The 25,342-nt window shown below is 40.8% G+C and overlaps 1 protein-coding gene across 1 annotated transcript; it reads right to left on the minus strand.

Moving 5' to 3' along the window:
- Positions 1–1,541: 1,541 nt before the first annotated feature.
- map1b (microtubule-associated protein 1B) lies at positions 1,542–23,422 on the minus strand. The gene is made up of 7 exons (XM_022219455.2): positions 23,060–23,422; positions 20,853–20,954; positions 11,491–11,573; positions 10,501–10,641; positions 5,069–10,250; positions 4,731–4,969; positions 1,542–4,492 (listed from the first exon to the last, which is right to left on the minus strand). The coding sequence occupies exons 1-7, from the start codon at positions 23,232–23,234 to the stop codon at positions 4,337–4,339; spliced, it is 6,078 nt and encodes a 2,025-aa protein (XP_022075147.2). The 5' UTR covers positions 23,235–23,422; the 3' UTR covers positions 1,542–4,336.
- Positions 23,423–25,342: the final 1,920 nt, after the last annotated feature.

Genomic DNA, 25,342 nt, shown 5'->3' on the forward strand with positions numbered 1-25,342 from the left:
CAATTTTCCTCTTGGGCCACGATGCCACTTGAAGCCGATCATATCACCATGAGTGCATGACTTTACCATGGCAGCCACAATTCTGTTCCGTATTACTATAATAGGGGAGTTTATATGGAGCCAGTTAGCGATTTCTGTTTCTGCTTGTTAACCATATATTTAGATTTATTCAAGGTAGGTGAAGCCAAAAATTCCACTTTAATCATGCATTTGATGAGAAACACCAACAAACACAGCAGCTAAGACACAAGGAGAAATTCTGTTGAAGCAGAGGTAACATCTTTGTTCAGGTACCTGACAAAATTGTTTTATCAGCCATGTTCATTTAATATGATGGGAACAGCATTCTGTTCACTATTTTAGCTAGGAACTAAATATTCCTCAAATATTGATGTTCATGGTCCCCAGAGGATAAAACTAACTGAGTCTAGTGAAACCCTGGTTGATGGTGTGCCTTTTTAAATAGTTTTTTGTGAAATGTCTCAGCAGCTATTAGGTGATTGGGCGGAAATTTACCTTAATTTTAATATCTTAATATCTGCCAAATTAATTGTTATGAACTTTTCTTTTTAATATAATTTGTGGTCCTTTTGGACTAAAAACACTGATGGTGATGAGCCTTTGACTGTTTCTCTGGTGTCGACATGAGAGTCTTTTGCGTTTTGTTAGGTTTGAAATTGTGTCATGTCTCCACAGGTATTAGACTGAAATGAAATTTGAAACACTAATTTTCACCTTGGCATGAACTCTAAATAAACTTCGTGGTTCTTGAAGATGTTCCACCTCTTATGAGGTTCCAGATATATACTGTCACCTCCGATTTGCATGGTTAATGTGTCCCACCAATGGCAGGTGTAAGCCATTTATGTTAAACTAATGTGACCAACTTTATACAGATTATGGGATCCATGGAACCACTTATCAGGTACTTCTAATGTAGACTTGACATCTCCCCCAGAATTAACTTTAATACTATGAGTCATCCGTGACCTGGTAGTTTCACAACTGCTTACCCAGTTTTGGGCTGTTAGTGGTCCATTAACCATGTGCTCTTCGGGTCACAATTAAATATATCTGGGACTTCTTATCAGTCAGTTAGACCTGAAGAAACCTTGTGGACAATTGGCATGTGCTAGCATGTTAGCAACTTAAACCAGTGGTTCTCAAAACCTTCAGAAGCCATGCCATATTTTGTTATCGATCATTTGCAGCAACAGGGGATACAACTCATAAAAAAGTAGAAATTGAATAAAATAAAGGTAAGCATATTAACATTATCAATGTCTTCTTTTTTCCCCCACATACTTCAAGTACATTCATTACATATCTACATTTGAAGCATCCTGACTTATGAGTGAGATTTCAACACTTGTTAGCTTTGAATTTGATTTGGTTGAGTCTGTACATCCAATAAAACTCAACAGAACAAACGATTTTGTAAAATAATATCAGTATGTATTCTCAGGAAAATATTTGCTTTCGTGATATGTGATACCACAAGTGAGCTCTATAAATGCATAAAAAGACAAAAACACTTATCCTCATTTTTTTCACAACAGATTTTATTGTGGTCATTTTTGAATGTTTGTTCTTTAGTAGTGGTTCCTCTTACATTAGATTCGCCATATGGATAGAGGAAATATTGCACACAAACATCAGAAAGCACTAAGGGATATCTTCACTTGAAACTAATTGCTAGAGGTTACATATGAGTTTGGGAAAGGGGCCAAGAAGATGCGAGATCACAAGACAAATATACCACACAGCTGCAGACAAACATTATTAAAGTTCTCCCAAGAGAAAGATAAGGAGAAAAGGCAGATAAATAGATGGAGAGAGAAAGAGAGGAAGTGTAGAGAAAGAAGACAGAGAAAAGAGAAATGTCAGTTCAAGAGAAATGTCAGTTCAGAGTTTGTAGGTATGTTGTTGATTGACGGTAAGGTCACGGTGTTAGTTTGAGGTTCCTCTGCAGGAAAACAGCTCTTTTGTGGTATCATGAACACCTGACGTCATTTGAGGAATATCTGGTGAAGTTGGTGAGTTGACTGAAGAGCCCAAAGTACCAAAGCCTGTAATCATCATGTTGTGATTTGTTAAATGTTTCTCCAGAAGCTGTCAAAGTTGATCTGTGGCCTCTGTACTGTTAGTCTGGTATGTGTCTTGTTTGTGTATAAAGTGTCTAGTTTTTGTCTTCCATACTTTCACCTAAAACAGACTCACTCTCACCTCAGTGTGCTGCCCTTTCTCAAGAGGATGCTTCTACTAGAAGCTCATTCCCTTTCATTCTGGCTTAAGATTTCAGCCTCCCTAAATGCTCAACATCAACCTGGAAAACTACAATGTGCTGCACCCAAAATCAAGTTTCACATCAAAACAGTGCCACTTAACCTGGCAATAGCCAGATTAATAATTGTGTAGTACTTGACAGTACTCCACAATATCAATCTGGGACCGCTACATGTAAATCCGTTCGGAGGAAAGAGGCACGGATTGGACAATGCAACAGTATGTCCCGCCTCTGACAGGTTTGTTTTTAGCCAATCGCGGGATCTTCACAACGAGCGGAGCCAATTGGTAGATTAAACTCTTACCAAAACCCCGAGGTAAAAAAGCACAAACATCTTTACCATCCAGAAATGCGCAAAGCACCTCTCGTTGTTCTTCCTTCAAAGAAGCGATACGAGATTCGGCTAAACTGACTTAATAGCAGCATCTACACGATCGTTGTCCTCCGTTGCCATGTTTGTTTTGATCTACTGGCACTTGGTGTCGTCCAGAGTGCTGTCGTCTTCACACCCGGATATCCCGCCCCACACATGAATACTGCTGCGTGATTGGCCCGTGCCAACTTGGCTCTGTCCAAACAGTGAAAGCGGGAGCGGTACAAGATGCTTTCTTGAGAGATTTGTGAACTCACAAATATCGCGAGAAATCAACTTGCTGGCAAGGTTAAGTGCCACTGGCAATCGCTGGAGTTAGTGAAGAGTGCGTACTGTATGTCCTAGCACAACTTGCAAAAATCCTAAAATGCTCCTTCCTTTTATTTATTTAGCCTATAAAGCCCTGTTGTTCTTGATGCAGGTCTGAGCAAAATCCCCATTTAAAAAAAAGAGAAAAATCCTAATGTATCATAACTCATGCATGTCTTCCAACCACTCCATTAGCCACAAAGCTATTTATAATTATAGTACAATGCTATAGAAAAACAAGACATTTTAAGGTTTATGAAAATATCCTGCTTCACCAGCTTTACAGTGGGAAAAGGCTAGCTTTCCCGTAGCTCATTGATTACATAAAAAACAGCTCTAAGAAATAAGATCAGGTTTTCTCTTCTTGAAACAACTTTTAAATCTGTAAATAAAACAGACAATCTGAAATAAAAGGCAGTCCTCTTAAGAGATTTTACAGACGCGATGAAGGCAAGGGAGAGTATAATGAAGCAACTTCATGTTGCACAAGTGTGAAAGGCTGTCTGGACAATCAAGCACAATGATTTAAATCTAACGTAATAAATTATTACTAATACATTAGCAGCAACATAAACTGGACAAAAATAGACATTCATCAAATAATAAATAAATAAATGTAATAAAACCCAGCCAACTTAAAAACACAGAGAACAATTTCAGAATTGTACGTGCACTCTGACTCACTCGTGATCAATAAGAAGTCAAACGTCATATCATCGTTAATCGGTGTTGAGTGTCCCTTCAAGTCAAGCTATATTTACCATCATTCAGCTCTGTATCCATTTAACAGTCATTTTTGGAATCAAGCTCTGGTGCTTAGGGTTACCTGTCCAATCTTCTGCTTGCTGCACCATTTCTGATACATTCACTTTGATTCCCTAAGGCAATAACAGAACAAGTGTTGTTTTATCCTTTGGTGTGGACAACAGCCAGTATTTCAGAACATACCAGATCCAGGGAAGTTTTGTTCCTTCAAAGCAGTTGAAGTGATTAAAAGCTCACACATATTTGATCTTGGGATGCAGAGGAAACTCAATACATCAATGACAAGCATCATTTTTTGAACTGGAATTAGCATATTTGAATAGTCATGACTTGGCTGGTTTATTTGATTTCTTATCCCCCCCCCCCCCAAGTTCAGTCTGTTTATATTTTAGAATCAGATTGAGGATTTCAAGGATGCATTACTTTATACATAATAAAAACATTGTCCTTTGCATGGACCCCTTCAAAGCTAATTTGTATCAGTGTTAGTTAAACCTCATGGCAGATATTTATTTCATTCTAGCATATAAGTGTTTAAGTGTCAGCTTAGGCTTTATGCTACATGGATTGGGTTTCCACTTCGAATCTCTCGCGGAACATTCCTACATCTCTATCTTACAAGCTGGGAACGACTCATCCTGCATGACGACAGTGCTGCTGCTGGCCAGGACCATGATGTTCTGCTCCTGCTGCTTGTCGTGGGTCTCCTGGTACCACTCCCTCATCACATCGGTGTCATGGGTTGGAATCAGAGTGACCTGACACAAGGGAGAACGAGGAATTTAAATTTAACCCTTCACATATATTTCCTTCTACTTACAGAAAAATGTCTTTCTGTTTATTTATCTCCTTTCCGTACACTTCTCTTCTGATATCCTAAATGTTTTCTTGGATGCAATGTTTGGTAGCATTATTAGCAGAGGCCAATGGAACTTAGTTTAATTTGACAATACTGCATTATTACAAAGAACTGCTACATTAATACTCGTAACTTACTTGCATATTGTTTCCCCACTGGGCCTTTCCTTCCAGCAAAGCATCAAGGACAGCCCGATTGGGTTCCTGAGCTGTCTGGTCATTGCCACTGACCACATAGTAAGACGATCTGACACGCTTAAAGAACTCAGCATCCACATTTTTGGCACTGCAGTGATTGGGGATGTAAACCAAGTCCATGTACATGGGAGGGCAGTTGGGCAAAGATGCCCCACCTGATGCCTTTCCGCTGCCTGTACCTGCAAGCATATATCTTTCTCTTAGATAATGTTTCAAAAATATGAAGTTATAATGTGTGGTAGTAGAGACCGAAATAGTGATAATGAAAAAGGACTCACCTAATGTTGCACTTTTTACACCTCGGGATGCAGAGGTGTTGGTTGCATTTTTGGCATCTTTCCCTTCTCCGACACCCTTTTTAGGAGAGGCCGTCTTTGAGTCCTTCACCTTTGATAGACCACTCTTTCTAGCTGGTGATGAGGATTTCTTCAAGAGCTTTTTCTTGTTGGATTTCTCTCCACCGGTTGTGTTTGCATTGTGGAGGTTTTCTTCAGCCTTGAGTGCCTCTGGGTCCACCATGCAGACATCATGGTGGCCTGAAGATGGAGCAGAGTCCCTGAGTGCCACCGGAGGAGGATCGGCATGTCTGTAGGTCAAGGTTCTGTCAGTGGGTAGAGTCTCAGAGTCGTCTTCAGAGTCAATGTTGGCATCAGCTGTGATGGAAGGGCACTCTTCTGTCCCTGGTGGAACATCTGAATCTGTCTGGGAGGGGGCAGATTCACTGATGGATGTCGGTGGGGTCTCCTCACATTGCTTGGCAGAAAGCTTGCCTCCTGGGGGTGGGGGTCCTCCTCCCGACTTAGCCAAAGGCTTTTCCTCATCCAAGGCATTCTCTTCATTAATGAAGTATTCCAGGGGGTTAGGGTTGATAAAAGATGGGGATAATTCTGTCTTGGGGTGACGGTACTCACATGAAGTGACTAAGCAGAGGTCGACATCTGTCTTGGATGGAGCACAGGGACTCTTCTTGGTGTCTGGGTTCCTGGAGCCACAGGCAGAATCGTAATTAGGGGAGAGAGGTAGATATGATGGGGAAGGAACTTTGGGACTCACAGGGGATTTTTTCTCAAATGTAGAACCTTCATATTTAAAGGGATTTGTCTCCTTCGCTGGGGAAATTGCCTCCTCTTTCGACACAGCGAAAGAAGATAATGGGGAAGTAGCTGTAGGAGGTGAGGGTGACTTGTCATATTTCTGCTGTGTGTCAGATTTAGCTATGCTCTCCACAGATGGTGCAGATGGTAAAACTGGGCTGCTGCTCCTGTCTTTAGCTGGGGGACTTCCAAGCACTGGGGATGGCTCATCGGAATGGGGGTAACTGGTGAGAGAAGATGCCTTTGGGGTGGCAGGAGACTTATCTGCTTGCTCTGGAACAGCTTGTGACACATCCGTCATTTGACATGGGGTTGTTACTGATGGAGTGGACTGAGATCCATCTGATGGAGTTGCCGACATGGCACGAGCTGAATCGCTCTCTTCAAAATGCAAAGAGTTATCTACTGCAGAGTTGGGCTCTCCAGATGCTCTTACATCTGTTCCATCTGAGGGACTGTAGTCCACCTCAGTTGGGCCATTCTCCGTAGCACGTGAGCTGCTGCCAGCTGATGGGTGCTCTGGAGATTGTTTGCTGAAGTCCAGGGCTAAAGAGTGATCAGGGGACTCCTGGCCAAACTCTATTGACATGGTAGAGTGCTCTGGGGATTTTGTGTCCATCATCTGTGCCCTGCTTTTCGTTTTCGGTGAGATGTCTGGGGAAATAGACATAGGTCTTGGGCTATCTTCTTTGGTTGGAGATCCTTCAGCCTCATGGAAGGTAGTAGGGGTCTGAACAACAGAAACAGACAAAGAGTCATCTACTTCAGTGGAGTGAGGAGACCCCACCTCAGCATGAAGGGAGGGAGAGTCAGTAGTTGGTTCTGGCAAGGAGCTGGTGGCCAGGGAGGCTGTGGATGCTGAAGCTAAATGTGAAAATGTGTCTTCTGCCACAACTTCCTCCAGGGGAGTCCCAGACTTGTCTGATGTGGTGCCCTCTGAAATGGACATTTTACTTTCCTCTTTAAAAGCTGTGAAAGGATTGGTGTCTGATTCATGTTTGGTCGCTGGTGCTGTGGACAAAACTGAATGGCCGTTTTCTCCAGATTTCTTAGGATCTATGTCAAAGGGTGACTTTTCCTTCTTCATTGGGGAATCAGGCTCGCTTAGTGATGGCGGGCTCTTGGGAGAGGACGCTTCCCTCTCTACTGGCGAGGAACTTTCTGGTTCTCGTTCATCAGGCTCTGGGGTAACTCTGTTGGAGTCTTCTTTATCACTTGTGACCTCCACAATTACTGGGCCCTGTGCTTTTTCTTCTGACACAGGTGGTATAGCTCCTGCTTTTTCATCTACTGGTGATTGATAGTAAGGTGTGTGACCAGAAGACTGAGGTGAATTAGCTCCTTCCAATGTCTTGTCATCTGGGCTGATGGAGGAATCAGCTGCTACTTTGGCACATCCAGCCAGTGTGGTGGACAGTTCTATTGGAGCTGCAAACAGTGATGGAGAATCAACAATATCCTTGCGGTCCACTGAGGGAGAACGTACAAGAGGTGTTGTTGTGGATACTGAACTGAGTCTGTTTGGGTCAGCATCATGTCTTTCAAAATGTTCTGCTTTCCCTGGTGAGGGAAGCTCCTTAGAGAATTTATCCTCTTCCAGTGAGGAAGGGGGAGATATTGTAGAAGCAGAATGGTTGTAGTCCTGGCCTTCTGTGGCCTTACTCTGAGAATGATCTGACCCTGGAATATCCTGAAGTGGAGATAGCTTCTTCCTGTCAAACTCTCCAGATACTGAAATCCCAAACTTGCCAACATCCTGAGATGGAGATTCAGTCTCTTCATTGGTGGCTTCGTCACTGGTAATGTCCCTGGGAGTCAACATCTCATCCATGGGAGTAGGCACGCTAGAGATTTCAATGGTGGATTGAGTGTGGCCGGATGCGACAGTGTAATCCTCAAGGGGTTCATCTCTGTTCTCGTCATCTGAAGCTGTTGAGCTCTCAAAGCCAACTGGAGGCATTTCGTTGTGGATAGATGCAGCCGGAGAAACTGGTGAGGACACTTTGGGTGAGGAGGATACAAACAGGTTCGGTTTCTCTGTATCTCTCTGAACAACATGCTCATCTTCTACATTTTTATTGGTCACATCATCATTGTCCTCAACAACCTTTTCTTGTATCACTTCATCATGTTTAGCTTGGTGCGCATCTATACAGGGACTAAAATTATTCTTATCTAATTCCACTCTCTGTGGTTCATAAACTTCTTCTGTTTCTCCTTTCTCTTCATAATCTCCTCCCTCAGAGGTCTCCTCCATTACAGTCCCCTCATCTTCAAACTTCTCAGATACACTTCCATTGAGCTTTCCCTTCAGTACTTGCTCTTCTGGAGTCTCTCCATTTTCTCCTTCTGCCTCTGTTGTTGTTATACCCTCATCTACAGACTCCAATGCCTCGGGGGACTCTTTGGTCTGCATCATTTCTTCATGGTGGATCACAACTTTTTCTCCCTCATTTTGTTGCACAGTCGCATCATCCTCCACCAGCTCTTCAGCCCGGAGCTCTTCAAAATCCTTGGTGAGGTCCTCTGGTGACGACATCAGAGATCTTTCTGCTTCTGGATCTTCTACAACAGCAGCAGCAGTAGCTGCCAGTTTGCTACTGTCCACCTTTGTGTCTTTCTTTGTAACCTTTGACTTTCCTTTATCTTTTAACTTTGATAGAGCTCCTGTGTCTTTCTTTGAAGCATCATCTTTTTTCAGAGGCTTTGGTTTGAGAGTCTTGTCTTCACCTGCTGTGGATGCCTTTTTCATGTCTTTAGAGGGCCTTTTGACATCTTTCTTTAGGTCTTTCTTTTCTTCCTTCTTCTCTTTCATTGGTGAGTCTCTTCTGATATCCTTTTTAAGAACTTTCTTTGCCTCCTCTTTCTTTACTTTTTCCTCCTTTTTTGCTTCCTGTTTGAGGGTATCATCTTTCTTTGCTGCTTCTTTTTTAACCTCCCTTTTCTTCTCCACAGATACTTTGGCCTCCTTCTTCACAATCTTTTCCTTTTCAGTTTTGGGTTTTATCTCAGATTTCTTTTTCTCTGGTGTTTCATCTTGGGCTGTTTGCTCTGCCTTTGCTTTTGATTCTTTCTCGGGTGCCTTAGCCTTTTCCTTCTTCAGCGGGACTTTTTCTTTTTTCTCTGACTTTTGTGTTTTTTCGTGAGCTGATTCTCCATCTGTCTTTGCCTTTTCTGGTGTTTCCTCCTTGGATTCCTTCCTGATGTTTTTGCTTGGTGATGGCTTTGGGGTAGACTTCAGGCTCTCTTTGCTGTCTGTTCTGTGTTTCATCTTAGCTTGCTTTAGGGTTGGCGTTGACGGCATATTAGTAGACATCGATTTTTGAGTGACAACTGGCTGCTTCAAGAAGTCCAAATGCTTTAGCTTTTCTAAACCATCAAAGATGTGATGCTGGGTGGCATTTCCAGGAAAGAGAACACGCACAACCTTATCTGAGGGATTAGCAGGGTGCCACACAATCAGTGAAGAGATTGAAGTCATGTAAGAGAGAGGGAACTCAGATTCTTTTCCATTCGGAAGAAGAATGGAAGTGGTGTCTTTTTCACTACCTGTCCACTGCTTCATGAAGTGTTGCATCTCCTTACTGTTCTTTGATGGATTAAGCACATACATCTCCAGCTTCCCAACACCCATTTTCTGAAAAAGTGTGATTGGTTCTATGGTGTTTCCCACAGGCCTTTGCAAAGGTTCCGTTCTTAAATTTAGCTTGCTGATGAACTGCTGAGTGACCGCTGCCTCCTCAACATTCCTGCGCACTCTGTAATTAGGTTCAGGGGTTTCCAGGCTTTCAGGAAAATTGACAAACACAACGCCAATATCTGGAGAAATCATGTTCTTCACCCAGTCACTGTTAGCTGTCGAACCCTGAGACTGTTCCTCTTCAAGCTCTGCAACCTTCCTCTGCAGCATGCTATTGATGCCTGGCAGGTTGTCGTCACCAATGTGGGTCAGCAGGATGGAGTCCACCCGGTCTAGATGTCTCACCAGCTTCCAGAAGCAAGACCTCCTGTCTGAACCTCCATTTATCAGCATGTTGAAGCCATTGACGGCAAAGAGAGCAGAGTCACCATGACCACCGGGGAAAATGTAGCAGCATGGTTTGGAGAGTTTGAGGAATCCACCTGAGGTCGGAGGTTCTAGCATGTCAAAAGGAGATGGGATCTCTACAGATTCAGATAAATACTCTGTGAACTCTGAGAGACCCTCCATTTCAGGGAGGATGTGAGTGGCGTTTAGTTTCATATTGATGAAGTCCTGCAGGTTGTGTTTGTCCAAGTTTGAGTTCTTCCAATCGCCTTGTTCGGGGCACGACAGTGTAAGGTTGGCTTTGTTGGCTGGGTGAATGGTGCTGAGCAACTCACCAATCTGGGCATGAGAAAAATTAGACGATTTTTAATTTTGAAACATATTGAAATCAGTGATGCAATTCCAGATTCAGTACGTGACAGTAATTTTTAAGCGTGTGTTGTGTGCAACAATGTCATGTTTCCAGCTTTTTAGGAGGTGGGACACCTTGCATTTTTTGAGTATTTGAGTATTTTAGATTATTACAAATCAAACTAAGGCTTGTCTGTGAATTTTGTGTCATCACAAGAATTTCCTAATGTTGACTCACCTCTTGGTCAGTGAATATGTCTATAAAGTTGAAGAAAGAGAAAGATCCAGACTGAAGAATCAGTTCCCCTGTGTTTTCAGAGCATTGCCCTGACAGGACCAAAAGCTTGTGTCTGGCAGTGTCTGAGATCATCAAACGGGCCTGAAAACCGAAAGAAGAACAAAAGATTAATCTGTATCAAAAATCTGGATAAATGTACACAAATACAATGTTATGTAAACTTGTATTTATTTATTGTGTCTGCTTAAGAAAGACAAAAAGTGCTTGGTAATACTGATATTACAGAGAAAGGGAACACAAAACCTTACTGCTGCAGCAATCAGTTTAATGATTTTGTGTATTTGAAATACCACTAGTTTCGCGTCATTCAAATCCATTAGCTAATTCGCTGGCTTGTTCTCTTGCCGTCCACTCTGCTAAGTTTCCTTTCATCCCTCTATCTCTCTGCCTCTCCCTCTTTCTGCTGGTGTTTTTCCTTTTTTTTCAACTTCAGCAACATCAGCTGTTCTGGGCGGCTGGCCAGGTCAATCCTGCTGCGCTCTGAGATATTATTAATGCACAGTTTGACTGCAGACATAGCTAGGAGGCGGAGGCAGCACTGAAAAGGAGCAGTGACACAAGAGAAAACCCCGTGTCATCTATGCTCCCAACTCTCCTATTTCTTTCTTTCCATTAAAGTGTGGTAAAAGCTGTACTGCAAAAACTAATAAAACACTACACTCGCTTTTCTAGCAGTAAATGAAGTATTTATCTTGTATCTTAGATATTTTATTGCTCTTGTTTTCTCATTTCAGCCATCAGCAACAGACTAGTGGAAAGTCAGGGCTGAATAATAATCCTTTTGAGGCTGTAACTCTTTTGTAAATGTTTAAATGGATCTGTGGAACATGCTCTTGATAAGAGGAAAAAAAAGATGAAGCTACAGAAACAATAAGGAAGCGGTCATATTAAAATGGTAGCTTGTCAACAACAAATACATCTCATTTTTACCTCGGTACTGACTGCTTCATCTGAAGGGTTGATAAGCACCACCGTCTCCAGGATATTACTTTTATGGTGAAGAATCCTCTGCCCTGGAGACAAAATAGTTGCAGAACAAAACAAAGCAATGTCATATATTTTCATCATACCAAGACACAGGACTGTTGTGGATTTCGTGTCCGCATGTTTAATGCTCTGGTGTTGCCAAACATTAGTAATGCGCCATTAACTGCATGTTATGCATATTAGAGCTCAACAGATTACCAAAAAGTGGGTTGAAAAGGCATGTTGTCTGTTAAAAATCACCACAATTCCACTATTTACCAGAGATGCAAAGTGTTAAAAAAAAAGAATTGTCAGATTTTTGACAGAGATTTTGGCTGAACTGCAGGCTGTGTTTAAACATAGCAGAAAAGGAGACAAATATGGAAACAAATTAAAAATATAAGTGGTAAAATGCCTTTAGTATGTAGGGTCACACTTTTTTCCCTGTATTCTTAACACATGCGTAAACTTGGATAAATTTTGTACATATTGATTCTAGTTTTTTTTTCCAATCTTTGTAAAATAGATAATTAAAGAAATTAAACTTTAATTTTTGTCTTATGATTTATGACATCATAACTTTGTCACACTGCACATAAGACCTTTTTGAGCTCTCTCAACTTGTAGCCATGGTTGTTCTGTTTCCATAGAGATGCAGGACTTTATGTAGCGATGAAAAATGAGCCAACTATGAATAAAAATATGTCAGGAAAAAATCACCAAGAAACTACTTGGGTATGAAATCGCTAATCAATTAAGAAACTGGTTGATTCACAAGAAAATTAATTAGTGACCATTTTTCTCACAAAAATGCCAACCATGCAACAGCTACAGCCTAACAATACTTCCTTTTTTTCTTAACTTTGTTTCACAAGAAAACAAATTGAATATTTTGAGGCTTTGGATTGTGGGTCGGACAACAAAAGACACTCAGAACATCATCTTGGTGATGTGCTGATTTGTCAAGCACATTATTAGTTGGTATTCCAGAACAATAATTGGCAGACTAATCAATGATGAAGATAATCATCAGTGGCAGTTCATATTATCTTCAGAAAATCTCTCAAAATTTGCTAAAATGCATCAAACCACTAGCCTAGCCACGCTACACCCATGTTTCTGACGGCACAAGGGTCTAGGGAAGCTCAACAGGGAGGGAGGCGGGCTAAAAGGTTGTCTATCAAATCCCTCTGCAGCAATTGGGTAGGTATACAACCAATCAACGCAACGAATAGGCTGACGTAGTTCCTAGAGCACCGGCGGATTGTGGCTAAGTCCCGTTAGCTTCCCAACCAGCGGAGCCGCGGAGCCAACTGGTATATTAAGGATTTGCCATATCCCGTCGGCATAAGTCCCAATAAGTCTTTCTTCTCAATGAAACACTTCAGTGCCGTCCTTTGTTTATCTTTCAAGTTGAATTTTAGCTTCAAATCTTTAAGGGCTGTGGCCAAAGCCGAGTCGAAAGATAACTGTTTATTGTGCGCCGGTTGTTTCTGTCAGAATCGTCGCGCCTCTGTCGTCACTTCGTTACGCCCGCCTTCTGACTCTACACTTCATGGTGATTCGTCCGGCCAGTTTTAGGAGAATCCAGCCTCGAGCCTTATGGAGGGTAACTAGACCCACCCTGGCAGAGAATTAAATTCGTTGCCGTGGGTTGTCTAGTGCGGCTAGGCTATCAAACCACAACAATCATCCCTTTGAAAACATGATGCATTGCAAAGAACAGGTCATTTTGAATTATTCAGATGTAGAAGAATTACTATGGGTCAATCCTTCAGTGCTGCTGTACTTTATTTAGACGTAATGTAAGTCATGTGAGTCAAACCACCAAGGGGGAAATTGTCATATTTCATGTCTGTCCTTCTAAATCGACTTTCATCTCCAGGAAGTCTCAAAATACCAACCCCCTACATACAAAAAAATCAATATAAAGACAAAACAATATGCAATATTCACTTCCGCAATGCCTTTAATAGTGTCACAGTTTGAGATTGTCTGACATTAAACTGTGATTACAAAACCCCAATGAACCTCCGCTCCTCTGGTTCTTACGAGGGGCAGCGCTCTGCAAATTTATCAACTAATTCATCAAGGGCAGATGAAGTGGCAGCTGCAATATGGCTGTGTAAATGTTAATGTTCGCTGCAGTGTACAGCTCTTTTATCACTAAGATGGATGAAATCTCTGGAGACTGAAGTATAACAGCCCCCTGAATCCCCACCCCTCCACTTGAAACCTGCTTCTGAATTAAATCAGTCCTCTATCTTCCTTTGTTGTGAGGTATCGTGCCGCTTATTTCTGTAAAGCTGCATTATGGCTGGTGATCATACAGGAAGATTTTTTTTTTGCTGTGTAATTAAATATCATTATGTTAGCAACAAGAATTCACTACTAATTGATTCAGGGGGCGCTTACTAATTAAAATGAAAACTACAATGATGGATTTTTTTGTTGATTATGTTCTTTGTTTGACTGTGTTTGGAGCAAGAACGACGCTAAAGCATTCTGCAGAGCTGCATGAGGATTCTGGGCTCTACAAAACTGACTATGGGAGATTTAAAGTAGTTATGCAACCTTTTAAAGCATCCTTATTACAAATATTCGTCATTATTTATGCATTATGAGAAATCAAAATGGCAATGATTACTACGTTTTATAAATTTAGCTAGAATAAGGCTCCACAAAATTGTTAGATGTTTGAAATGAAAAAGCAGCAGCACCAGCTGATGGTGATTTACATCATCGATCACTTTGCCATTTAGTTTCTCAGTTAATCAATTAATCATTGCCAGTCAGATGTTAAAAGCAAAACTGGCGCACAATTAAAGATGGTGCTTTCAAATGCCAGTTTTTTAGTGCGACCGGTAGATTGAAACCCAAAGATATTCAATGTACCATAAAAGAGGACGAAGAAAAAACAGCGGAACAGTCACGTTTGACAAGCAGGAAAGAGCAAACTTTGCCCGTTTTGCTTCAAAAACTTCAATCAGTTATCAAAATATGTAATTATTTTCCTGACAACTGACTAATTGTTTCAGCTCTACTTGACTTCTCCTGTCTGACTGTGAGATGACAAACAATACAGATGTGACTCAACGATTTTCTGCCTCACTGTACGGCTCAATAGTTGTTTAGTCTCTGTCAACAAAGGACCAGAAAGACTTCAGTCGGCTGCACTTTGCAATAAGACACATTTTGACTCCTAAAGGGAGCAAAATGAACAGCGGGGCGTGACATGCTCATAATCAATCATCCTACATTTTGGATGATTGATTATGATAATGACTTTGATCCGACTATATGCGTGTTTTGATGGGGGAGGTTTTACTGACATGAACACGATGTCTCATTATTTTCCTCCAAACACAACCCAGTCACCCCCACGGTGTCTCTTTGTTTCTCCTCCTTGTTATCGTATTTCTTTTTAAATGCTTGACTCAATACATTCCTACGAAACCAACCAGCTTGCTCATTTAGATCAATCTGCTCCATGAAAAACTAACACAAAATGAAAAGCTGCCGCAAGAAATGCAAAGGCAGCAAGGTGTTGCTTGGATATAACCTCTAAATTCTGAAGCACGTGAAGACAGAATGGGCCTTTTCTCCAGAGACGTGATGCTGCAGCAGCTATCTGACTGCTTCACTGATTCCTCCATACATATTTCATACTGCAGATTCTCATCGTGGAACATATAGCCATTAACTTCACCACTTATCCCCGGAGGGCTGTCACTCTGTATGGAAAAACTCCTGCATTCACTGTCGTGGCTCCTTCACAGTATATAACCATTAGCCTCTGATAATCTGGGGAGTTCAGTAGAGGTAGAAATAATGAGTCTAGGTTTCATTATTTCCCAGGCAATCATCAACCCTTTAGCAGTTTTGATTTTGCACTCCCCCGTGTTTTATGGAATTATTCGTCTGTGGGGAGAAGTGTTTCTAGTGTGACTTTAATTCTGAGCTTGGGTATAAATTTAATATCACGGCAGATGCTTGTAAGACCAAAAGCAGCATCGGTTTCTTTCACAGAAATTTTTTTTGTGGTGTTTTCAGAGCTTCAACACGCCTTAAAACCTGCTTGTGCCTCATTTTTAGTTTCATTATTAAGTAAATAAAATAGTAAAGTTAAACAAAATTTGTAAAATGACAGTGAATTAGCACAAGCAATGCATTGCAAACATACTTTGGAGGTGAGTGTGATGATTTTTGGCTATTTCAGTTTGAAACAAGACTAAAATGCTGCCTGTAGCAGACACAGGAGAGTAGAGCCATAGCTCACACTTATTAGTTTACACTGAAAAGCCAAGCAAAAGACGGCAGTTTGTTTTAAAGGAATATTCCTGTAAACATGTTGCCTCATGTAGACTCTTGATTTGAAGGTGACAGTGTTATGATACCTGTCCATCTTGCTTTATTTATTATTTATTTTATTGGTTTAATTTCAGATCTGAGTTGAGCTTTGTCTGTGTGTTTGAAAGCCTTGACATGTGAACCTACAGCTTGTGGTTTCCTTTGTGTTCTACCTGATCAAAGACCAAAATGTCGGGCCTCGATTTTTTTGACACAGTCTTGAAACAGCCCCTCATGAAAAGCTGTTTCCTTTGCATGAGCGGACAGATTTGTGTCAGTTTAATGCCACCATCATCAAAATCGACTCTGGGAGGAACCCGGTTGGCTGAGACTGAAGAGGCAGCAGTCTCAAAGTGATGACCAGAGCCCCTCTATGAGAACAACGAACAAAACACTTTTCACTGGTCGGTGAAATGGGAGAACAATCAATCCACATCCTGCCCATTCTGCTGTGCACATGCCATATCTGTAATTGCTAATGTAATAGACGCGCTTCTTGTTTTTCTTTGTCTGCCTTCGCGGGTTACGCCCTGCTTACTGGCCTTTTGTGTGATGAAACAGAAAACACAGCCGTCCGCGCGCCGTCAAGACCACCATCACCCCTCGTCTCAGCTCACTCATCAAAAAATGACAGATTGTGCACTGGAGCTTGCTTGACCCTGACAATTACCTTGATCGATATGAGAACCCTTAACGCCCGGCGAGGCTCTGTCTCAGCAGGAAGCGAGGTAATGTGACATGCATCGCTGAGCACTGGGCCTGAACAGAAAACCCGGGGCTGGTATAGCCCGCCTGCCACAGACTGAACCAGACGGGAATGTCAATGTGGATGGCACCGCACCAAAAATAGATCAGTGGAACAACTAAATTCAGGGCCTCCTTCCGTTTGCATTTAAAAAGACCTTGCATTGTAATTCAGGTGGATCCCCTTCTCTTTTTCTTCTCTACCACAGCAGAATAATTGACCCTGGTGACATTCAGCAGCACACAATTTTTCCTTTTCATGCCCCCTGCGATAAAGAGGGAACCAGCAACATGTCTGGGTGTGAAGTTAACAGCGTGATTCACAGTCAGTCACCTCTGTTACAGCAACGATGCCTATCAATAGCATTCGGTTTTAAGCTCTTTTACAGTCATTATCCTCGGGAATTAACCTGTCAAATCGAATCATAACCCAGCAGGAAAAAGGCAAAAATGACTACATTAAAATGCTGTCCAACCACCTGTTTGTAGCACATTTCTTCCAGCTATAAATATGAGCAGACACGTGGCTCGATTGATGCCTAACTGCTCAATCAATGTGCTGATTTGCAGCTACCAGCCACGAGTTCCTGTGTAGAAGAATCAATAGAAAACAGGAAAAGGCTGAGAACATGGAAGATCTTCATCTCGGGCAAATTTCTTAATAAAAGTCAACACAGATTTGAGTTACTATTGATTATAAACTGCAATGCTGTCGTCAACCATCTCATAGCCAAAGGTCCCTAATGGATTTGTGGCTTTTTAAGACTTAAGTGTTGTCTGCACTGAAGGCAGATTGCTGGGAAATCTATGCATAAGCAGGAGTATCATATATCCATCAGGGAGAGACTGGGGGTCTCCCATCCAGCCCCTTCTCCTTCCTGTCTTTTCCTCCCCACCGAGGGGTCCAGGCTGTCTCTGCTCTAACACAATGTGACGGATGGTCTGTCCACTACCAAGCAGACGGATAATTGCATTTGTCCTGCTGTGCCTGATACCACCTGCTGGCTTTCCTTCAAACACACATCCATAAACAATAAATGCTCTAAAAGTCAAAGATAAACCGAAAAAAAATGCGGCATGTGAAGGCATTTCACTGAGTTTTCTTTTTGTAAAGTGAATGATAAAATTAGTCATAGGCCAGAAGCTCAATCTATCATTTGACATTTTAGGAAAAATGCTGATTCACTTTCTTGTAGGGACTTTTATGAGTAACTTGAAACCACTCTTCTGCGTCACAGCTAGAACACTGTGTGGGGGATGTAAACTGGAATCTCTATTGTTTTTTTAGGTCTCATTAGACTCATGCTTTAAAAAAAACCAGGTTAATCGTGGAATATAGTTTAGTTAATGTGCTATATTTTTCTGTTTATATCGTCTGTGTTTTGGTGATCAGTGTTGGTTGATTATATTAGTAGAGCTACAGTTTAAATGTTTTTTTTTCCAATTTATTTTCTAAACCCACAAGCCACAAGTTTCTGCTCCTGTTAAATGTTTCCTCACTGTGGGCTCCTTTTTCACTGTAATATAAAAACCTGCATCTCTATGGAAACAGCAAAACTTTGGCTCGAAGCAGAATGACCTAAAAAATGTCCTTTGTTCAGTTTTCAAAAGTCAAAATGACTTAAATCATAAATAAAGAACGCTACATTTCTTTTTTTCCACACTTGTCAGCTATCTACTCTTTTGAAGCATGGCCTGCAGTTCAGCCGAGTTCCACAGAAAGCACCTTGAATTTTGTTATTTGACTGTTGTTCACAGCTGAGCCACGAATTTATTTTTGCTTATTTGTATTTTTTAAAGACAAGTAGAATAAAGCGCTGGTACTGAAATATCACAATGCGAGGCTTATATTTTGTTGATTTGGCTGATAGAACTGCATATGACAGAATTTATACACAGACTGTTGAAAAGGTGAAAGTCCAATGGTTCTTTTAGGTTTTACAGTTAATAATCGATATAATCGGTTCTAATTTTACAGATTTTTTTGAACGCTAACATGCCTTTCAAACCTGGCGGCCAGTTTTGAGCTTCAGAAGGGTTGATGGATAAACAGATCGAATCTTGGATCCTGTGACCCAGTCGACTGCTGGCTGTAGATTCATATTGATCTGATTGACTGAGAGCTCTGTCAATCTTCTATTCTTTCACTTATGGACGAACAAGTGTAAAATTTCACACTATTCCTATAAAGCTTTTTGCAACTCGAATCCCACAAAAGACACTGTGTTTGGCATTAGCGTTGCTACAAGTAGTGGCGTTACTAGTTTAACCTCATTTCTCAGTAGCGTGGTGTTAATGGCACCGTTTTCTGAATCTAATAGCTTTCTTGCAGGAAAGCACATATTGATCAAGAAGCGTAGTAGCATCCACATGACCCACATATCCAGCATTTATGAAGAGATTAGCACAGTGGAGCTTTGAGTACAGTCTGAAATAACAATAAGGATTAATGCATGATGCTTTCATCATACATGTAACCTGCATTCCAAATCACATACTTCTATTTATTTTAACTGTAGACTCAAGCTAACCGTTGCATACATTTGGGAGATACTACTTTTTCATAATATTGCTGATCTTCTGTTAGTTAACTATTTTTGCCATGCTAATGTAGCTTAGCTTGCTCTGTTTCTCTGTTGAATGTATTGTGGAGCTTAACTTATTACACTTTTAGAGAACTTGCCCAACACTGAATGCACGATAATTCATATGTAAATTAAAAATCATGACTCTGTGTATGCTGACAATCTCCATGCATGCCAAGGGAAACAGTGTAGTTCACATTAGGGCAATTTTGAGGAAGAGAAGTCCAACATTTCTCTTGATAAAAACACTTAGCATACAATTTAAGAGAGTGAAACTATTCCAATTCGACTGCTTTGGTAGTGTTGATTTTTTTTAACAATCTGTCCTTGCCATCTTTTTTCTTCCTAGCCCTCTGTATTATTGTTTGTCTCACTCCACCTCCCACCCTTTGCTTTCCCCTCACCCTCCTTCCTTTGCAGCGAGGCCCCTCACCCTCTCTGTTCCCTCCCTTCCTTATTTTCATGGACAGCCACTCACCACTGGGGATTCTACACTGCTAATTACTCCTGAATCAACTGCATGTCGAGTTGCAAGGCAACAGCACACAAGAGGAAGAAAGAGAGAGAAGAAGGGAGGAAGGGAAAGTGGTATAAACAAGGTGGAATGAATGTCATTGTGGACAAGTCATCACATTTCAACCTACTGTATTTCAGTTCATTGATACAGAGATCTGATACAGGAATATTAATGCATCCAAATGAATCTGCAGATTGGGTTTTGCTGCAGTGCTTTTTTTGGCCAGATCAGTCCATTTTATGCATCTAACCAAGTATGAAACCCCTGCTGGTCTTTTCCAAAGTGGAGCAGAGCCAAGCAGAGGCTTTAACTGTTGCTGACCGTCAAGGCCTTACTGCCCACTGACAGACCACATGTCCTGCCACACTGGATCTGCTCCATCTTTATGGAGCCGCTCCTTCACCTTGCAAACGATACGGCAATAAAAGCGCCATGCAACAAAATGCTGAGAGGGGGTATCCAGGCGTTGGTAATAAAAGTGCCTGCTTAGTGCGCTGCCAGGAGGTTATAGCTAACAGTGAGGAGACAGTGTACTGCTGAGAAATCCAAATATATTCATGCATATACTTTACATTAATACAATTTTGAGGCAACTTCATGCTACATGAGTATGTCCATCTGATGATATACTTCTTCTTTGCTCCTCTTTATTTTCCAGAAAGCTGTAGATACTGGTGACTATCCTACAAAACTAAATGCACAGAGGAACATTACATAATTTATAATTCTGATGCCATTTTCTATCTTCTACAGTCTTGTTTAAAGGATTTAAGATGCACTAATTTCTGGATAATTTATGTTTTTTGCATTCAGTTACAGAAATCTAAGCCTAAAAAGAAACCATCACTATGAGCATTTTTCCTTCTATTCCTTTCATTTTTCTCCACAATTCAGCTACTAATCCTTTAGTGCTGTCACATAACATAAGATTTTGTATGCAGGACTTTCTTATAACAGAGTATTTTTACGTTGCTGCTTGGTTTGTGAGCGTTTCTTCCAGTTATCACTGGATAACGGAATGTTCTGTTTTATGTGCAACATGACATGGAAGCTGTTAGAAACATATTAAAGCATTAATCAGTCTGTGAGTATGAAACTATCAGGGGAAATGTCTTTTATTTCCAGTTTACCTCTGACATCTGCAGAGAAACGAGCTGAATGTCTGGAGACAAACAGCTTCAGCTCCTGGTCCAGGTTGCAGTCGATAAGGTTGGTGTCCCATGAGCGAATCCCTGCAACACAAACACACACGCACACGGGCAAAGAAAAAAAATGAACGAGAACATAAATAAAGGGAAGATGCCAGGGTAGAAAAACATATGTTAGCTCCACTGTCTGGTGATGAAATGAATCAACACACAGTGGATTTGCACTGAGAGCTTGGCACAGGTCTTCCAAATGTGAAAAGTCCCACCGTCACCCACACATCTATTCTGCTAATCCTCTGCCGCCGATACACTGGAAAATCTTGGTGTCAACATGTGTAGACTTGTTACTGGTTTGGCATGAGAAAAGAAATCTATCATAGGAAATATCTATAGCCCTGTTTGTGTTGTGAAGCCCAGAAGCACTGATGGCCTCCACTGTGCTGCTGAGTCATAGTGGTATGATGGTCCTAATATTTAGAAGGCCTAATGAAGGCCTCCAAAAACATGGGGAAAAAATCACACAAAAGGGACACTTTAGTGTGGCATTCTGGGGTAAACTACACACAATGGGGTAAACTAGTAAAAAAAAAAAGTTCAATTTCAATGTGTTGCAATAGAAAGTCTAAACTTAAAGCAAAGACTGCAGCACTATAATTAAACTGTTAATGAATTAAAATGAGCAAAAATGGTGAACATGATAAACGTAGTTTTACTTGATCCAATGAAGAAGCTACTGGCAGAGTAACAAAAATGATGTTAATCCAAATACGGTTGGTAGACACTGCAAACAAGACCTTGAGGGAGGAAAACGTCAGAACAAAAGGAGTTTAGATTTTCCCAACAGTGTCAAGTACAAACTTTTATTCTAAAAAAATTCGAAGTTACACAATTACCTTCAAATAATAATTAAAGGAGACAACAAAATAGTGTGTGACTCCAACAGGTTGAACCTCTTTCAATGTGATACACACAGATGATAATTCCAATCTTAACGTTCAAATATACTCATTCTTATGTCTACATAGTTGCATATTTAACCTTCAACTAAATATAACACCTTATTTAGAATTTTTTGGAGGGTTTGTGACAAAGTGCACAAAAATGTAGAAGTCAAAATTTCCTTCAAGGGAGCTCTCTGTCTGCATATATATAGAAGAGCCTACAATAAAAGCCTTGATTTTACTCCCACGCAGTTACTGCGCCATATTCTCCTCCCTCACACAAGCAGTGCTCTCTGGTCAGGGACGCACGCCACTACAGCAGCTGGAGATTCTCTCAAACTCCCTGCTCGATATGAAGATCGGGCCTTGTGGCTTTCCGTAGGGACCGCAGTGCGGACCGAGCCACGCCCACAAGCCGGTGTGGGATGAGAGAGCTGGATGCGGGATAATAATGATGATGATGATGATGATGATGATATCCCCACAGGATGAACGGGGGATTCGTTTATTACTCTTCACGAACAAGTAAATATTTTTAGTCTCGAAACACAATCTTGGTCGAGCTTTGTGTCACAATGAAAGAAAAAAGCAGCCTCGTTGAGCCCCCCCCCCCCCCCCCCCCCCCTCGGCTGTGGATTCCAAAACAAAAGCTTGACGCACATAATTAAAAGCTCGCCAGGTTCTAGGGGAGAAAATCGCAGCTGCTCTGGATCCATAGAAACGCGGTAGGCTGCATTGTTGACGCATCGTCCAAATGTGATGCTGAATCATTGCTGTCAGCTGTATTAGAGCAGGCCCACGTGCGTGAATGACAACAACCGGGCCTGCTGATATTAATGAGACCGGAAAATGACCCAAACTGAGCCAGACTGCACAGTGGGTTTGTGGTTATGAAGATGCGTGTGGGTTGTGAGCGGTGGAAATGTGATTATTTGGCGATATTTTATGATGATGCTACAGGGAGGGGCTGATCTAGAGTCCTGTTGTGAACAACATTACATCTACTTCTCATAGCTGCACACTAAATACGGCTCAGATACGGTTAATGAGCAATTAATAGGCGTAATGCGCATAATCGTACCGTGCGTAAAATCCGGCGCAGCAAACAGGTGCAGCTTTGAAAGTCATCCAGGCTTGATGACTGTAAAAGCAGCAACTTCCGAGCTGTACAGCCCTGTTCAAGTCATTCTAGGGACGTGAAGTTCAGCTGTCGGTGGCCTACACCCACCTCGTAAAGCTCCATCTTACCTTTCTCTATGTCCGCAATGGCACACTTGAGGTGGTCCTCCGTGATGATCTCCCCGATAACCACCAGCAGGTAAAATTTGCTGTCATTGAAGTGATGCGCGGGGCTGGAGGATGTGGGAGAAGCCCCGGTGTTGCCTAAAGTCTCCATCTCCGCGGATTCTACCAGGGTGGCCATCCTCTCCTCTGTCTGCCTCTGTCTCTCTGTGTCTCCTGTAGGCGCTGAGGATCCCAGCAGCAGCAGCCTCCTCCCTTTATTCGCTGCAGAGAGCCGGAGTGGTCTCCAGACATACAAGTGGAGCCCTGATAGGAGTGGCCCTAGCTTTTTATACCAGCAGACATTGTGTCATATTCGGTAACCGGGGAGAGAACAGAGCGCCGGCTTTTTCTCCCCCCCTTTTTTTTCGCACACTCACTCCACAGCTGATGTCATCCGCAACGAATCAAACGCCTCCGGAAGCAACAGGGATTTGATGATTTTTCACTGAACATCTTCATCAGTGTTTGATCCTTAATACTTGTTACTCCACAACAAATACTCCACTAATCAAGTAAGAAACAAATTTTATATCAAATCCTGTAAAGCTGTTTTAAAACCCTCCTGAAAAACTTAAAGATACGTTTGGTGGTCTTATATCAAATGATGTTTGTGTTTGTGTTTTTTGTATTTTTGTGCTACCGTTTGCGTATTTTTTACAGCAAAGCAGCAGATTATGTCAGTCTTTTGAAATTATGACAACCTCTACTGATATTATGTTCAACCAATAAATTATATTGAGTTTGGGGAATTCAAATACAAATATAAAGTTGTTGCTAATTGCCACTTTCTTAAAAATTAACTTTTTAGTTGATTGCTCACAATAGTTAAGCTGTTTCAATTAGTGTTCACATATATTTTTTAAAAATTGATATTTCAAGTGTTATGTACTTTATTATCATGATTACAAACACAAGTTTTTAAGTTAGCAAATTTGAAAAAAAAAGTTTAGTGTTTAGTAGATAGGGGAGGTGACTTAACCCTTCTGTTATGTTGTGGGACAATTGACCCATTTTAAAGTAATAAATAGTAAAATGTTTGAAGTATTTTTAGGTATGAAACCTCTTGTGCTTGGCTTAATATGCATAATCAACATATAAAGTGAAAATGGTTCATTTCACATATGTGCAAATCCACTCTGAACAATAGAAGTGCCTTGTGCTAATTTATGAACTCCATAAAAAGAAAACATTTCAAAATACAAAATAACATTTTTCAAAAAAAAAAAAACAATGTCATGTAAAACTATTGCATTTATATGTAGGCCATTCCAATGTACATTAAAACCTGTTTTCTGTGAGAGGTAAAGAACACCATTGCACTAAACACTGGTTGAAATGATGTTAGTAACAAGACTGATGGATTTTTTGGCTTCCGTCAAACTGAACCAGGAACATCATTGCTGTTCCTGAGAAATGACCCGAACAGGAAGGTTAAATCATGACCTCTAGGTAAAGAGAAATTTAGTCATGAAGCCAATTTCATTAAGTTGCCTTAACTCGAATTTAGTCTTAAATCAACGAATGCAAAAGTTTGAGTTTAAATGACACATAATATTAAGTTGATGTAATTATTAGCATTATTACTTCAAATGAACTCCTCGGAATAAGGTTTATCTAAATCATTAAAAAAAATTGCAACCATTCATTTAATAAAGTGGCCAAAACTTACTTTTAAGAGTGCAGTATCGTAATTTATTTAAACAGTAATTTCCAGTAACATCTACCGCTGCATTTTCCTGTAAAATATAAGGTTGACAGATAAATCCTTGCAGCTGTATTTGCTGTTATTTTACAGTACATTGCATGTACTGTAATTTACTTAAACGGTTAATTACTGTAGATTTGGTTAAAGCCATCTATAGTGGAGTATGAGATTTACTGTTTAATTAACTGTAACTAGGCTTTACAATAATATACTGTATTTTTACAGTGCTACCACTATGATCAACCTTAACTGGCTCTAATTTACAACATTCTATAGTAACTCTATTAAACATGATGAAAATACATACATTACTTAAACACCTAAAATACAAAGATAAAGAACAAGTGAAATTACATTTTATGAATTAGGAACATTTATTTAAAGGCAGCAATGCATGAATAATTATAATCAGATGAGTGTATTTAGAAAAGAAAAGAAATCAGGAAACTAAAGCAAGAATCTCATGGCAAACTTATTCATATTATTCTGATCTGCCTAAATCAGGTCACTCGTCTAAACTGTGTTTTGTGAACCGCTGTGTG

This window comes from Acanthochromis polyacanthus, chromosome 18, assembly GCF_021347895.1.
Source record: "Acanthochromis polyacanthus isolate Apoly-LR-REF ecotype Palm Island chromosome 18, KAUST_Apoly_ChrSc, whole genome shotgun sequence".
NCBI classification, from domain to species: domain Eukaryota; kingdom Metazoa; phylum Chordata; class Actinopteri; family Pomacentridae; genus Acanthochromis; species Acanthochromis polyacanthus.

Bases quoted from the DNA above. Each gene is read 5' to 3' on its own strand.
- map1b (XM_022219455.2), bottom strand. From the start codon at position 23,234: ATGGCCACCCTGGTAGAATCCGCGGAGATGGAGACTTTAGGCAACACC. The intron at 11,574-20,852 runs GTAAACTGGAAA...TTTTGTCTCCAG, and splicing joins TTTCTCTGCAGATGTCAGAG to GGCAGAGGATTCTTCACCAT. The intron at 10,642-11,490 runs GTAAAAATGAGA...TTCGGTTTTCAG, and splicing joins ATGAAGCAGTCAGTACCGAG to GCCCGTTTGATGATCTCAGA.